The 16,109-nt window shown below is 45.1% G+C and overlaps 5 protein-coding genes across 5 annotated transcripts; 4 read left to right on the plus strand and 1 right to left on the minus strand. All coding sequences in view use genetic code 12, as the record gives it.

Moving 5' to 3' along the window:
- Positions 1-373: 373 nt before the first annotated feature.
- On the plus strand, positions 374-1,030 carry PGUG_01978 (uncharacterized protein; the record flags this gene model as incomplete). Its single annotated transcript, XM_001486257.1, has 1 exon — positions 374-1,030. The coding sequence occupies one exon, from the start codon at positions 374-376 to the stop codon at positions 1,028-1,030; it is 657 nt and encodes a 218-aa protein (XP_001486307.1).
- A 765-nt stretch (positions 1,031-1,795) lies between these two features.
- SPT10 (Spt10p) lies at positions 1,796-3,292 on the plus strand (the record flags this gene model as incomplete). Its single annotated transcript, XM_001486258.1, has 1 exon — positions 1,796-3,292. One exon carries the CDS (start codon positions 1,796-1,798, stop codon positions 3,290-3,292), a length of 1,497 nt encoding a protein of 498 aa, XP_001486308.2.
- An 802-nt stretch (positions 3,293-4,094) lies between these two features.
- URA2 (bifunctional carbamoylphosphate synthetase/aspartate transcarbamylase) lies at positions 4,095-10,706 on the minus strand (the record flags this gene model as incomplete). Its single annotated transcript, XM_001486259.1, has 1 exon — positions 4,095-10,706. The coding sequence occupies one exon, from the start codon at positions 10,704-10,706 to the stop codon at positions 4,095-4,097; it is 6,612 nt and encodes a 2,203-aa protein (XP_001486309.2).
- A 621-nt stretch (positions 10,707-11,327) lies between these two features.
- Positions 11,328-13,247, plus strand: PGUG_01981 (uncharacterized protein; the record flags this gene model as incomplete). The annotated part of the gene is made up of 1 exon (XM_001486260.1): positions 11,328-13,247. The coding sequence occupies one exon, from the start codon at positions 11,328-11,330 to the stop codon at positions 13,245-13,247; it is 1,920 nt and encodes a 639-aa protein (XP_001486310.2).
- A 171-nt stretch (positions 13,248-13,418) lies between these two features.
- Positions 13,419-16,094, plus strand: TRK1 (Trk1p; the record flags this gene model as incomplete). Its single annotated transcript, XM_001486261.1, has 1 exon — positions 13,419-16,094. The coding sequence occupies one exon, from the start codon at positions 13,419-13,421 to the stop codon at positions 16,092-16,094; it is 2,676 nt and encodes an 891-aa protein (XP_001486311.2).
- Positions 16,095-16,109: the final 15 nt, after the last annotated feature.

Raw genomic sequence — 16,109 nt, forward strand, 5'->3', positions numbered from 1 at the left:
AGTATGTTGTTCTTTGGGACGTGGGGATGCTGTGGGTTCAGTTTGTGGAAGGGAGACGTGGTATTACTTACTTTCGGCATTGCCGTTACGCTTGTAGTCTTCCATGAAGATGAAAGAGATGCGCGAATGTCGTGAATGGGAAGAGCGAGCAAGAGGTGTAGGGAGTGCGAATGGGAGAATAGCGAAAATAGCGAGCGGTGTCGGGGAGTGCGATTAGTGCGATTAGGGAGGAATAGCGAGCGGTGTTAGGGAGTGCGAATGGGATGGTTCGGGAAGCGGTACCCGATAGCGAGGAATAGCGAGAGGTGTTGGGAAGTGGCACCGCTGCGGCTCCCTATTTATTCGCACCCATTCTTTCTTCTTCTTCATCTTCATGGACTACTCTTCCCTCCCATTCGCTGACGGCGACTTGCCAACACAAATTACCGAGCCAATATGCTTCCAGCTCAAAAAGGATGGCCGTTCCGTTACGCTTCTTCCCGTACATGACCCCAAAGTGGTTCCAAATGGTCTCATCGAGACTCTTCGCGATGAGTTCAATTACATTATAGAAGAAGGATTAACGTACCCATACCACCAAAAAATGGACCACGACAAGTTTGTGAGCTACTGGTTTCAAAGTTTCGCTGCAATTCTTCTAGAGGGAACTTATAGTAGTTGGAAAGATGTTCCCAACGGAAATTGGAGTGAACTCTTTTTGGGCACCTTTTATGTGAAACCCAATTATTTGGGTAGATGCTCTCATGTATGTAATGCTGGTTTTGTAGTGGCCCATGCTAAGCGAGGACTTGGATTAGGAAGGGAATTGGGAGCCAAGTATCTTGTTTGGGGACCTCAATTGGGTTATGCGTACTCAGTATTCAATCTTGTTTTCGAGACCAATGTTGCAAGTATGCGAATTTGGGACTCGCTTGGATTTGAGAAGATTGGGTATGTGAAGAATGTAGCAGCACTCAAGGGAGTTAAGGGATTGGTGGGAGCGTACATGTATGGAAAGAGTTTCCAGGGTGAAGACGAAGAGACAAAATAGGGAGAGATAGAATAGATTAATAGACTTGGGCTTGTAGCAAAAAAGTAAGCTAGATGGTAAGTGAATTGTGACTCAGTGTCGGGTCCAGTAGAATTGGGTCTTTGTAGGGACTGCGTTTGTAGCGACTGAGTATTTAGGGACTGGGTATTTAGAGACTGAGTAATTACTGGAATAGTAATTATTGGAATAGTAATTACTGGAATAGTAATTACTGGAACAGTAACTACTGGAACAGTCTGCGAAATTCATTTACTCTAGCATGAACAACAGCCACTATGAGACTGGCTACATTAGCTTGTTTGACTGGTGACTACTAGAGACCAGTAACACTAGAGACCAGTGATTAAAGACTAGTGATTAAAGACTAGTGACTGGGTCACTAAGGATAGGTGGCAACTGTTAGTAACTATTCTTACTACTGATTCCATTTTTACCCAGTCTAGGTGGCAGTGACTTGAAATCATTGACTTCTACTAGAAGTACGGTGACTACTCGTGACTGCTAGTGGCCAGTGACCACTAATCCAATGGTTACTATTGACTATCCAATACTTTAAGTCACTCTAGGTACTTTGGTACTTTATGTACTTTATGTACTTTGGTACTTTGGTACTTCTGTACTTCTGTACTGATGGCATTCTGCTATTTTATCGAGTCACTTGGTTCTCTCACTTGGTTCACTCGATGGCTCGCTGCGCTCGCCGCGCTCGCCAAGTAAGTTCGCACGCCTGTTTTCATTCCACGATATACTCATTCCCCTATCTACATGGCAGCCGAGTACGACGAAGACCTTCCTGCGAACCAGTTCCGCCACCTAGAATACCCGCCGTCCATCATCGACAGGTATACGGTACTCCTAAAAGATGGTGAAACCACCGCTACCATTTATCCTATTCATTCTCCAACAGATCTTCCACCAGGACTTTTGGCATTTCTTTGTGATGAATTCAATATGGAAATCGAACGAGGTGACACGTCTCCGTTCTTCGATACGCTCGACATGAACCAGTTCCAGCAATACTGGTTTGGTTCTTTTGGTGCCGTGATGATTTTGGGCGATGCGCCCGCATTGGAAGGGCCTCGCCAGTGGGAAAAAGAGTGCTTGGGAACGTTTCTGGTGAAACCAAACTATCCGGGCCGGTGCTCCCATATATGTACTGGGTCGTTTTTGGTAAACGCAGGAATCCGTGGTAAGGGAATTGGACGTACTTTGACCGATTGCTTTCTCCAATGGGCTCCGCGTTTGGGGTACACTTATACGATTTTCAACCTTGTATTTGAAACGAATGTGCCTGCTCGTCGCATATGGGAGCTGTTCAACTTTAAACGGATCGGTCGTATCAAACTGGCGGGAATTTTGAAAGGACATGAACAGGCAGTCGATGCCATAATGTATGGGCGCGAACTTATCACCAATTCGGATCCGGCCGTTGGGGCTTACCGGTTCGACAAAATCAAATTTTACTTGGAAACAGGCCGGTACCCTGCCATGGCTGATCGCCAGGAAAAGAGCAGGTTGCGACTGCTGGCTCTGCATTATCGATTGGAAAATGGAAAGTTGATGCTTAAAGGCCGAGAGGTGATTCTGGACCCAGAGCGCCAGTTGCAAATTTGCACCGATGTCCACATGACCAACCACGGTGGAATTAACAAGACTACGTCGGTGGTGGCCGAAAAATATCATTGGACTCGTATCAAGGACACCGTAGCTGCCGCCATCAAAAACTGTCCTGAGTGCCGTGATATCGGCAAGGACCCTCAAATTGTCAAACGTCAACCTCCACGCAAACCAGCAAATCATCCTCTCTCCCGTAAAGGCATCAAAATGCTTCTGACCCAGCCCAATAATCCCAATGCTCGTCATATGCTTCGTCGCCGTGATGACGTCGATATGTCACTTCCTGGAAACGAAGCACTTTTGTCCCACGACTTGCTGGGATTGGATGACAACATCATGGCTGCCGTGGAAGCTGCACAGAGATCGCATCATAATGGCCAAAATTCAAATTCTCACCCATCGTACGCAGCAGCTGCTGCTTCTGCTGTTTCTGGAGATTCCGATTACCACCAGTATCTGCACGATTATCTGGCCGAGTACCAAACTGATGGTCGCCTGGACAAGGACAGAAACCCCAATATACCTGTGGACCCTGAAGTGAGCGCCTTTGATCATGTCGATAGCGGAGGAGACGAGATTGAAATTGCCCGTGCGTTGATCCAAGCCAATGAGGATGTGCCAGAAAAGAGAGAGGGATGGGACTGATGTAAAATAATGTATAATAGGAATGTAGTTGAGCTAAGTGGAAGTAAAGACTGTTGAACTCAAACGTTATTGTAGTATTTCAATTACTAAATGAATCTTGATTAAATTATCATATAATCACTAAATGAATCTTGATGAAGTTATCATTGATTAACTAGATGAATCTTGATGAAGTATCATTGATTAACTAGATGAATCTTCGAATGATTAACTGCTAATCGATTATGGATTAGATTATTTTTTAGTTTATGAATGAATCGATTAAATCATCTTATAACAAAATGAATCGATTACATTATTACTATATGAAACTTTGATTAAATTATCTTTATGATTAACTTTATGAATCTGGATTAAACTAATATGATTATCATTTTATAATTACTTAACGAATCTTGAATTAAATATAATAAGTAAATGAGTATTTGATTAAATTATTTCATGATCAACTAAATGAATATTTGATTAAATCCTCATGATTAACTAAATGAATCTTGATTGAATTATCTTATAAACTCTAAATGAATGTTTGATGAAATGTATTTTTCAATTGAATAAATCTTTGATAAATCTTCTTGTAATTAATAAATGATTCTCTGATTGAACTATCCTATAAACGCTAAATGATCTTGATTAAATCATTTAAAGTTACTAACTGAATCTTGATTAAACCATTCACAATTACTAAATGAATCTTATTAAATATCTTATGATTATCTTTTACTAAATGAATTTTAAATGAATCTTTAAATGAATAATGTATCGGTCAATTCACTTTCGGTATCTCCCCAAACACCTCAAGCTAAAAATCAACTCCGATAACCATGGCCAAGAGAGCCATTCTAACAAACAATCCATGGCGCATTTGTCTAAAGTAGGCTGCACGCTGGTCGAAATCAACTTCTTCGCTGATCTCGTTGGTTCTTGGCAATGGGTGCATCACACACATGTGCTGCTTGGCGTAAGAAAGAATCTTGTTGTTGACAATGTAGGTATCTTTCAACCGGTGGTACTGTTCTTTGTCAGCAAAACGTTCTTCCTGAACTCTAGTACAGTACAAAACATCGGAACGAGCTATCAAGTCTTCGGTAAGAGCTTCGGACTCAGACACCAACATGCCGTTTTCAACCAACATATCCTTGATTCCCTTGGGCAAAGATAACTCTTTAGGAGAAACCAATTGCACTCTCACCTGGTAGTGACGCAACAAATGGCACAAGGAATGGACTGGACGACCGTATTTCAAGTCTCCCATGAAAGTGACAGTGATTCCATTGACGGTTCCCAACTCTTCACGAATGGTGAAAAGGTCAAGCAAGGCTTGGGTAGGATGTTCTCTCGAGCCGTTTCCACCATTGATGATAGGAACTGGTGAGTATTTTGCAGCAATAGAAGCTGAAGACTCTTCTGGGTGTCTCAATACAATGGCATCAGAATAGCAAGCCAAGGTTCTGATGGTATCTTGAAGAGTTTCGCCCTTTTTGATGGACGAAGAGCCAGCGGAAACCGCCAAAACTCTTCCTCCTAATCTTTGCATGGCAGCATCGAATGAAGATGAGGTTCTGGTGGAAGGTTCGTAGAACATGGTAGCCAACAATCTGCCCTTTAAGAGGTCCAACACACCCTGTCTCTTGACGGCAGATCTCATTTCTTGGGCCACAGTGAACAAACTGTGTAAGTCTGATCTGGAAAAGTCACTGACAGACAACACCGAGTTGCGCAAGAAACTGTTGTGGTTTCGAATATAATCGGCTAAAGCATTAAATTCACCCAACGAGCCGGCTGGGGGTTGCGATACAAGTTCTGAGCCCAACTTTTCAAATTCAGACTCGTTGGAGTCCTTGTAAACCGAAGGTCTTCTGGTATCAAATGACATTCTAGCCTTTCTGTTTAAAGCTGGAGAAGCTGGAGTGGTGGTGGTGGCTGTGAAACGGGCTCTTGGGGTAACCTCGTTCTTTCCAAGAGCATGTTGAACAACAGAAGCTCCGTCCAAGCAAACTGTTTGGTTGTGAACCGAAACTCTCTCGACAAAACCAACCAATTTGCGGTTGGTGAGAGCATTTTCCACCTTCACAACTCTGTCCAAATCGAGCTCCACAGTTGCATCTTGCTTTGGAATGTTGAAAATCTTTACTGGATTGTCGTGGAAACGAGAAACAATGTCCTCCAACTTGAGACGCTTTTCCTTGACGGCGGAAAGCAACAAAGGAAGAACCTCCGAAATTCCCAAGCCAGCAGTGATGGAACGGTTAGCTGCCTTGTTGATAACATATGGTAAAACTCCAATGGAGAAACAGTCCACATCCACCAAATTCTGCCATAAAGCATCCTGGTCGTTCTTGGTGGGCAAGAAGCTGTACTGTGGGTACTCTTCACGGTTCATGAACAACGAGTGAACAGCAACGTCGCAGGTGACCTGAAGCTTCTTTTCCTTGGCCATTCTGATCAAGTTCAAGTCCTCTTGCGAAGAAACTCCGGTGATGTGGATTGAGCGGGTATGCAATGAAGCCAACAACAAGACTGAAGCCAAATCGGTGGCCTTGGCATCGGTGATAATTGGCTTGGACTCGGGCCATGAGGCAAAGTGCGACGAAATAGCCGACACTTTGGAGTTGGCAAAGTCGTTAAATGGCAAGAACAAAGCACCGGCATTTTGTTCTGCTTGAGATGCTTCTTCGGAATTGCTTTCTGAGCCAGCAATGGACATTGAAAAGTCGGTGAATGCATTTTCTGAAGCACTTTCTATAGCCTCGAGCAAAGATTCGGAATCCACAATGGTGGAGCCCTCGATGGTTTGCGGCAAAAACGCATTGTGGGTGAATCCTGCCGCCAAAGAAGCCTTGGTAGTGGCTTCAAAGTCTTCAAAAGAAGGCACAAAAGACGTAATGTTGACCAAACCAGGAATAACCGCCGTGTTGTGTGAGGTTTGAGCATCGTTGTTGGAGACGTCCAAAGTGATGTTTCTAGCAAGTGCCTCAATCAACAACTTGGCACACTTGACATTGGTCACCAAAGGAATCGAGTAGTCAATGGCCATACGACGAGACTCGTATCCCTTCGACATGTACGAAGCGGGTCTTCTGAATCTGTTGGAAGAAGGCAAGTTGATGTACAAATCGATCAAGTTGTTGGCAAGATGCTGGGTCAACGAGTATTCGGATTTCTGGTCATCTTGGGATCCAAGAACTTCCAAGTAGTGGACAGGGACGCCGTGCTCTTTGATAAAGTCAGCGGTACCAGAAGTAGCAAATAACTTGTAGCCCAACTCGTGAAGTTTTTGAATCGAAGGTAACAATTCTTGCTTTTCTTTGTAGGAACCAATGGAGAAAAGAATGTTCTTTTTGGGCAATTTGAACCCGGTGGAAATCAACGACTTCAAGTAGGCTTCGTACTTGTTGTGACCAAACGTAGCCACTTCACCAGTAGAAGCCATTTCCACACCCAAAACAGGATCGGCACCAGCCAATCTTGAAAATGAAAATTGTGGAACTTTAACGGCACAGTAATCGCTGGGCAATTTTTCTCCAGGGTATGGAGTAACTGGCATGTCCATGATAGCCTTGGTAGCCAACTCAATCAAATCTGTTCCCACAACCTTGGAAATGAATGGGAACGAACGAGAAGCACGAACATTACATTCAATCACCTTGATCTCATTATCCTTGGCAATAAACTGGATGTTATAAGGTCCAGTGATATCAAGAGCTTTACCAATTCTGGCGGTCGCTTCCACAATTCTTTCAACAGTAGCTGGGTCCAAGTCTTGAGGTGGAACAATCAAAGTAGCGTCACCAGAATGAACACCAGCGTTCTCCACATGCTCGGAAACAACGTGCATTATCATCTTACCGTCCTTAGCCACGGCGTCCATTTCAATCTCTTTGGCGTTCTCAATGTACTTGGTGATCACCACAGGATAGTCGGGAGAAACGTCCACGGCTTGGGTCAAGTACGAAGCCAAATCGTCACGAGAGTAAACTGTGTTCATGGCAGCTCCAGACAAGACATATGAAGGACGAACAAGAACTGGATAGGTGACCTTTTCGGCAAACTCCTCGGCTTCTTCGATCGAAGTAAGTTCTTTCCATGCTGGTTGGTCGACGCCAATCTTGTCCAACATTCTCGAGAACTTGTATCTGTTTTCAGCCGAGTCAATCATCTCTGGAGAAGTACCCAAAATCTTGACGTTTTGGCGATGCAATGGCAAGGCAATATTGTTACTTGTTTGTCCACCCATGGAAATAATCACACCAGAAGACTGTTCCAAGTCGTAGATATCCAAAACTCTCTCCAAATTGATGGTTTCAAAGTACAATCTGTCGGCTTCGTCGTAGTCTGTCGAAACGGTTTCTGGGTTGTAGTTGATCATAATGGTCTTGGTGCCGTTTTCACGCAAGGTTCTGATGGCTCTAACGGCACACCAGTCGAATTCCACCGACGATCCAATACGGTAGACTCCAGAACCCAAAACAATTACTCCGTGCTCGTCGAAAGTCACATCTGAAGAGTCGGCGTTGTAGGTGATGTACAAGTAGTTGGTGAAGGCAGGGAACTCGGCAGCAACCGTATCGATTTGCTTGACGAAAGGCACCACACCAGCTTCCTTTCTCACTCTTCTGACAGCGACTTCATTGGAGTTCAAAAACTTGGCAATTTGTCTGTCTTCGAAACCCAACTGCTTGGCTTGTCTCATGATGGTAACTGGTAAAGCGTCGGTAGATCCATAGGAAGCAATCAAGTTTCCAAATTCAATCAAACCGTTCAATTTGTTCAAAAACCACTTGTCGATGTTGGTGAGTTTCCAAACCTTGTCGACGGTGTATCCATCAGATAAAGCATTGGCAATTGCAAACAAACGCTGGTCCGAAGGGGTCTGCAATTCGGTGTCTATGTCGATCGACATCAACGCAGAAGTCTTGTTGAAACCCAAATTGTGGTAATCTGTGGATCTAATAGCCTTTTGAATGGCTTCTTCGAATGTTCTACCAATAGCCATCACTTCTCCCACCGACTTCATCGACGACGACAACAACGACGACACTCTGGTGAACTTCTTCAAGTCCCATCTGGGGATCTTGACCACCACGTAGTCCAAAGAAGGCTCGAAACAAGCACAGGTGGACCTGGTGACGGAGTTGCGAATTTCGTTCAATGGAATGTTCAAACCCAACTTGGCCGCAGTGTAAGCCAATGGGTAACCGGTGGCCTTGGAAGCCAAAGCAGAAGAACGAGACAATCTAGCATTGACCTCGATAATACAATAATCCTTGGAAAATGGGTTCAAGGCGTACTGGATGTTACACTCACCAACAACCCCCAAGTGTCTGATGACATTGACAGCGGTGGTTCTCAACATGTTGTAGTCCTCGTCAGACAAAGTTTGCGAAGGTGCAACCACAATCGAGTCACCGGTGTGGATCCCCAAGGGATCAAAGTTCTCCATGTTACAAACGGTGATACAGTTGTCGAAAGCATCACGAACAACTTCATATTCAACTTCTTTCCATCCTTTCATGGATCTTTCCACCAAAACTTGCGGAGAAGTAGCAAATGCCTTGTTACAAAGAGCCACCAATTCTTCTTCGTTGTCAGCGAATCCGGATCCCAAACCACCCAAAGCATAAGCAGCTCTGACGATCAATGGGTAGCCGATTTCATTGGCGGCTCTGATAGCTTCGGACACGCTTTCAACAGCTTCAGAACGAGCACATTTTTCGCCGATTTCTTCCATGGCTTGAGCGAACAATTCTCTGTCTTCGGTGGTAATAACAGTGTCGATAGGAGTACCCAAAACCTTGACTCCCAAACCTTCAAATTCCTCCTTCAATTTGATACCGACGTTCAACGCAGTTTGTCCACCAAAAGTACAGTAGATACCATCGGGACGCTCGTGTTGGATAACCTTTCTCACGAATTCGGGAGTCACTGGCAAGAAATAAACCTTGTCTGCCAACCCGCGAGAAGTCTGAATGGTTGCAATGTTGGGGTTAATCAAAACGGTGTAGATTCCTTCTTCTTTCAACGCCTTGATAGCCTGCGAACCCGAGTAATCGAACTCTCCAGCTTGACCAATCGACAAACCACCAGAACCCAAAACCAACACTTTTTTGACTTCAACCTTAGGATGGGCTGCTCTGTTGGTAGCCAAGTCTCCACCAGGAAACTCCACTGCCTTGTGGACCCCGGACTTGGTGAAGTCTACCACCGACTGGATGAAAACATCAAACAAAAATTCGGTGTCTCTTGGACCTGGGGTGGATTCAGGGTGGAATTGCACCGAGAAGTATGGCTTGGTTTCGTGGTAAATACCTTCGTTGGAGCCGTCGTTGGCGTTGACAAACAACTCTTTCCATTGAGGAGCCAAAGTGTTGGAATCGACGGCATAACCGTGGTTCTGAGATGTGATGTAACATCTGCCCGAAATTCTCGAAGTACATGGAATATTGTGACCACGGTTACCAAACTTCAACTTCAAAGTAGAGGCACCAGTGGCACGGGCGAGCAACTGATGTCCCAAACAGATACCAAACACTGGAGTTTTTCCTTCTTGAAGCACTTTTTTCAAGTGAGAAACGGTTTTGGTCATCACGGCTGGATCACCAGGACCGTTGGAAACGAACAAACCATCGTACTTTTCGTTGGTAAAGTCGTAGTCCCAGGGAACAACCTTCAACTCGACACCTCTTCTCACGAAACATCTAATTTGGTTGAATTTCAAACCCACATCCACGGCTAAAATTCTAATTGGTTTTCCATCTTTGCCAAGTTTGACCTCCGACAAAGGTGATGGAGCATAGGTAACGGGTTCCTTGGTAGACACCTCAGCCACCAAGTTTTTGACGTTGGGATCGTCCCATTCTGGAACTGAAAAGTTGGTTTTCCAGTCACCAGAGTAGGCCAAAACTTCAGTGGAAGAAATGGAGTCGTTTTGCAAAGCCAATCTTCCCAAAGTTGAACCTTTTTCTCTCAATCTTTTGGTCAACGAACGAGTATCCACACCGTAAATGGCAGGAACTCCTTGCTCTTTCAACCATTGACCCAAAGACGATTTAGCAAGCCAATGAGAATACTCTTCAGTATAGTGCGCAACCACCAAACCAGCAATATGAATTCTAGACAGCTCAAAATACTTGGGGAGTTGAGGAACATCTTCATCCTTCAAATTGCGGTCGGGAACACCATAATTACCAACCAACGGATAGGTGATAACCAAAATTTGACCCTCATAAGATGGGTCAGTGATGGACTCAGGGTAGCCCACCATACCAGTTTGGAACACCACTTCACCAGCAGCGGTCACGGGAGCACCAAATGAGTAACCCTGCAAGGCAATTCCATCGTGGGTCTCCAAAGTCATCAAGCGGTCACCGCAAGCTTCCTTCATGGGGGGAGTAATTGGAGCTGAAAGCGACATGATGTATGACCTGTAATGTAGTACTTTATCTAAGGGGAGTATCGATGGGGAGATTCAATACTATGAGTAATAAAGACCAACTACTGCCTGCTGTTAGTTACTGAGAAATGGAAATTCGCACTGCGAATGCTATGAGCAGAATCGAAATCATGAGCACAAATGAGCACAAAGTGATGCAAAAGTGATGAGCACACGAGATGAAAATTGCCAAAAAGTAAAGTGGCAAAATGTACTAGAAGGTTCAGAGAGTTATAGAGCACTACACTCTCTCACCAACACTTACTTTTTGATCACCGGGAAGTGGCTGAAAATGTTGATGAGAGAGAAGAGAGAAGAGAGAGAAAAAGAATCCGCGCCGAAATCACAAGTTTAAATAGATGGCAGAATTTTTTCGCGATGAGACTACGTCAGTGATGGTGCATGTGGTGTCTGGGTGGGTGCACTGGGTGCCATCTCAAGGCAAGGGAAAAGAAAAGAAAATGAAATAAACAGGTTCTGAAGTGCTGTGCGTAATCTGTTTGGTGAATTGCAATTGAGCAATACTATATTTTCACAAATTTTCATCTCTCATTTCTCATTTTTCAATTTTTCATTTTTCCAAAAATATCAATTTTCAAAAATATGCAATTGGTTGAATTAGCGTATAAATTCTCCAGACTCTCCTACTTCAGCTGCTCATACTCCTTTTATCTTTTCATTTCTCTTCTCTCTACTTCTCTTTTCTCTTTTCTTCTTTCCCCACTTCTCTTCCGGCTCCGAAAAGGCCGAGATCCGGCCCTCCGCACTTCAGCCGCACGCCAATGTGTCATATCTACTCCGATATATATAAATGCCGGCCCCGCGATTTGCTACAAAACTACATATGGTTGTCTCATAGATTCTTTCATTACTTTTTATTTCTTGATGACCACTCATTCGTTGTCATCTTTAGAGTCCGATGACATCTCTCACCCCAACTACCACGAGGCTATTCCCATAGAACTCAGTAATGTGGCAGATGAAGCGGTATCTCGACAAATCTCGAGAATCCAGTCACGACGGTCTTCGGCTTCAAAAATAAGTGAGGTTTCGGAAGAACATTCGGAACCACCATATGCATCACAATCTGCACAAAAATCGGATGATCTCGAAAATGCTGCAGGAGTTGATGCTGCAAAGACAAAGACTCGAGAGTCGATTTCTAACAACGCCAACTTTACTCGGTTTTCCGAGTCCAAGAAAAACTTGTGTGTTGTTATCGCGGCGTCATCAGGGTTTCTTTCTCCTCTTTCCGGGTTGGCATTTTTACCAGCAGTGCCAGAAATTGCTGCAAGATTCAATACCACCGGAGAAGTTATCAATATTTCCAGTGCAGTATATTGCGTTTTCATGTCACTTTCACCATGCATTTTCTCTCCTATCTCCGATATTTACGGCCGGAGAATTACGTTTTTGGTATGTGCTTTCTTGTTTTCGGTATGCACGATTTTGGTGGCCGTTTCGGTGAATCTCACCATGTTTTACATTTTTAGATCGTTGACAGCACTTTTTGGAACTTCCTTTTTTAGCATTGGGGGCCATATTGTTGGAGACTTGTATCCTCCGGTTCGTCGGGGAACTTATATGGCATGGATTATTTCCGGAGCACAACTAGGAACCGCATTTGGTAGTGTTGGCGGAGGAATTATTGTCAATTATACGTCGTGGAGAATTATTTTTTGGGTCCTTGCAGGCATAGGATTCGGAGTATTTGTTCCAGCATTCATATTTTTGCCGGAAACTCTGGCACAAACCCGGCATCAATTGGTTCTTGAAGAAATTCATAAAGATAATCCGGGGAAAAAATTTGTTTGGATTCCTATTAATCCTTTCAGCGTTATGGGAGCACTCAAGTATCCCAATTTGGCCATTGACGGCTATATCACCATTACAATTTTGTTTACAATGTACTCGCTTCTCACACCTATTCGGTATGTGGTGGATCCTCGGTTTCATTTGGAGAAACCTATCTATAGTGGGCTATTCTATTTGGCTCCAGGGATGGGGTTTCTTGTTGGAAGCTTTTTTGGAGGAAAATGGGCCGACTCGGTGGTGAAAAAATGGATTGCTAAAAGAGGAAAACGGGTTCCGGAAGATCGAATTCGGCAGGTGATTATTCCGCTCGGAATAGTTTATCCGGTATCGATATTAATCTATGGCTGGTCCATTGAAAAGGCTAAGGGAGGCATGGCGGTGCCAATAATCTTTATGTTTCTATGTGGAGCTGCGCAGGTGTGTATTTTTCCGGCAATTAATGTGTACTGCGTCGATTCTATGCCGCAAATTGGTGGTCTGGCCATCGCCAGCAGCTATTTTACCCGATATTTGGCGGCAGCAGTTGCGTCTGCAACTTGTTTGAGGAGCGTAGAACGCATAGGAGTCGGATGGACATGCACAATTAGCGCATTTGTGCTCTGGAGTGGACTTGGGTGCGCATTGGTGCTCATTTATTATGGTGAAAGTATGCGAGAAAAAGCTGTAAAGAAGCAGGAGAGAAAGAAGTCCAAAACCAACAGTAGCTAAATTCAAATAACACAATAATCAAGAACAAATATACAAAAACTCAATTTTTCAGCGCCCGTTGGGCGCATCGTGGCTGGGCACCCAAACACCGCGGCTGTTGAAGTTTGAGTAGCTTTGCTTCAGAAATATTTTACTCCCCATTTCCCGGCCTAATACCCACTTCTAGTCGCCATGGCTTGGTTTCCAAGCAGACTCCGAGTCCACCAGCCGGAAACACCATTAGGAATGGCAGTGCGTAACTTTATAAGCAAGGTGGCTCTGGCTCTTTACCCATACGTTTCATTCGTGATTCCCAATTTCAAAGCTGCTCACTACACGTATATCATATTCTGGGTGTTTTTGGGGCTGGTGTTGATGTACCCGGTCCACAACATGCGGTATATTGACGTTTTGTTCTTGAGTGGAGGAGCTTCGACCCAGGCTGGTCTCAACACTGTTGACATCAATAACATCAAATTGTACCAGCAAATCATAGCGTATCTCGTGACGATGGTGACGACGCCCATCTTTATCCACGGTTCGTTGTTGTTCTGGCGGCTTTTCTTTTTTGAGCGGTATTTTGACGGAATAAAAGAACGGCTGAAACTCGACTTTAAGATGCGACGAAATGCCACTTTGGCGGCCCGGACCCGCACAAACGAGTCCACAAGAAATACCGGCACCGACTCGTCTCGAAACGCTGGTACTACAAGAGTGAATACTCCTATTACGAGTGTTGATCCTACGGAAAAATCTGCTCATGAACCGAACCACGGAGAAACTTCGTTGCCTTCTTCTGAGTCCACCGGAAACGCAGAGCACTACAGTGAGCCCAGTGACGACGACGAAAACCACCCCGAAACGTCGGCTGGAATCCGGTTTGGAAATCTTCCGCAACCTCGAAAAGTGGCCGTGGAGCCGTCCGACATGTACCGGTCGATTGCCATGCTTCAAAATAACCACCACGACGGAGGTGATGGTGGAGGAGACGACGACGACGTGCTCATCATCAAGTCGCCCGGAGAAATCGAAAACGACGCTGCTAACCCGATTTACACCAAGCGGCTGCAAATCCAGTTCAACGTTAACAAATCTCCCATCAAGGATTGGAAGCGCAAAAGACGGAGATCGCAGTGGCTGATGCTCCGCAAGACGTTCAGCAACTCGGGAAGTCCCCGGCACCGTCGGCGCATGCTGGCGCTGCTGATAGCGCTGGAGGAAAATGACGAAAATGACGAAAATGACGACGACGAAAGTATTGATTCCGAGGACGAAACTGGCCATCATCTGGACTACGCCGTGACGGACGACGACGCCAGCGAGCGGGATTTGGGCATAGACGAGAGAATGGAGGCGGGCGAAGCCCATAACGACCACCGACGACGATTCAGAAAACAGTTGCGTCGACTCACGTCGTCCGGAATGGTTCGAAATTTCACCAACGCCAGCACAAGACCCGAGTCCGAGTCCGAGTCCGACGACGAGTTCGGTTTGGGGCGAACCATGAGCACCAACTACTTGTCGTGGGTTCCCACGGTGGGCCGGAATTCGACTTTTGTGCATTTGACCGACGAACAAAAAGATGAGCTTGGAGGAGTGGAGTACCGGGCAGTCAAGCTTCTCATCAAGATTATTGTCGTTTACTACGTTGGGTACCATTTGATCGCACTTGCAATGATGTGGATCTATATTTCCAAGAGACCCAACTACCAAGAAATTCTTCGAGCCCAGGGAATCAACCCAACTTGGTGGGCTATATTCACAGCACAATCTGCCTTCAACGATTTGGGTCTTACGCTCACAGCAAACTCAATGGCAAGCTTTGACCGGTCGTTGTTCGTGTTGATCGTTATGAGTTTTTTCATCGTGATTGGAAATACTGGGTTCCCGGTGCTTTTACGGTTCATCATTTGGATCATGTTCAAGTTTGCCAAACCGCTCTCGTTGTACAAGGAGTCGCTAGGGTTTCTTCTCGACCATCCTCGTCGTTGTTTCACGCTTTTATTTCCTTCGGTACCAACTTGGTGGTTGTTTTTTATCCTTGTGGTTCTCAACGCCGTGGACTTGATTTTGTTCGTGGTGCTCGATTTGCACAATAAGTACTTGAGCTCGTACCCAGTGGGGTACCGGGTGATGGACGGGCTTTTCCAGGCTTTCAGTACGAGAACCGCTGGGTTTTCCGTGCTAGATCTCTCCAAACTTCACTCGGCAGTCCAGGTCAGTTACATGTTGATGATGTACATCTCGGTGTTACCGTTGGCCATTTCTATCAGAAGAACTAATGTCTACGAAGAGCAGTCGTTGGGAGTGTACTTGCGAGACGAAAACCACGAAGAAGCCAATGACGACTCACCGCAAAACTTTGTTGGGGCCCATTTGCGAAACCAATTGTCGTTTGATTTGTGGTTTATTTTCTTGGGTTTGTTCATTATCTGCATTGCCGAAGGCGGAAAACTCGACAACGACGATTTCCGGTTCTCGGTGTTCTCGGTTCTCTTTGAAGTCATCAGTGCCTATGGAACCGTGGGTATGTCGTTGGGTTATCCGGACGTAAATACCTCGTTGTCCGGCAAATTTACCACACTTTCCAAACTCGTTATCATCGCTATGATGATCCGAGGTCGTCACAGAGGCCTCCCGTACTCCTTGGATCGTGCCATTATGCTTCCAGATAAGCAAATGGAAAGAAGAGACCGAGTACAAGAGAGCCATGCTCTTCGCCGTGAGCAAACTTTGGAGCGTTCAGCTACCATTGCAGACAATCCTTTCACACGGATATTCACTCGCCGTGGCTCCAATACCTCAGGCTTGCGTAGACGTCGCTCACGCAACAGTACCACGGGATACGAGATGGAAGACATGTCTTGAAGTTGAAATTGCAGC

The sequence above is a fragment of the Meyerozyma guilliermondii genome, genomic scaffold, assembly GCF_000149425.1.
Source record: "Meyerozyma guilliermondii ATCC 6260 scaffold_2 genomic scaffold, whole genome shotgun sequence".
NCBI lineage: Eukaryota > Fungi > Ascomycota > Pichiomycetes > Serinales > Debaryomycetaceae > Meyerozyma > Meyerozyma guilliermondii.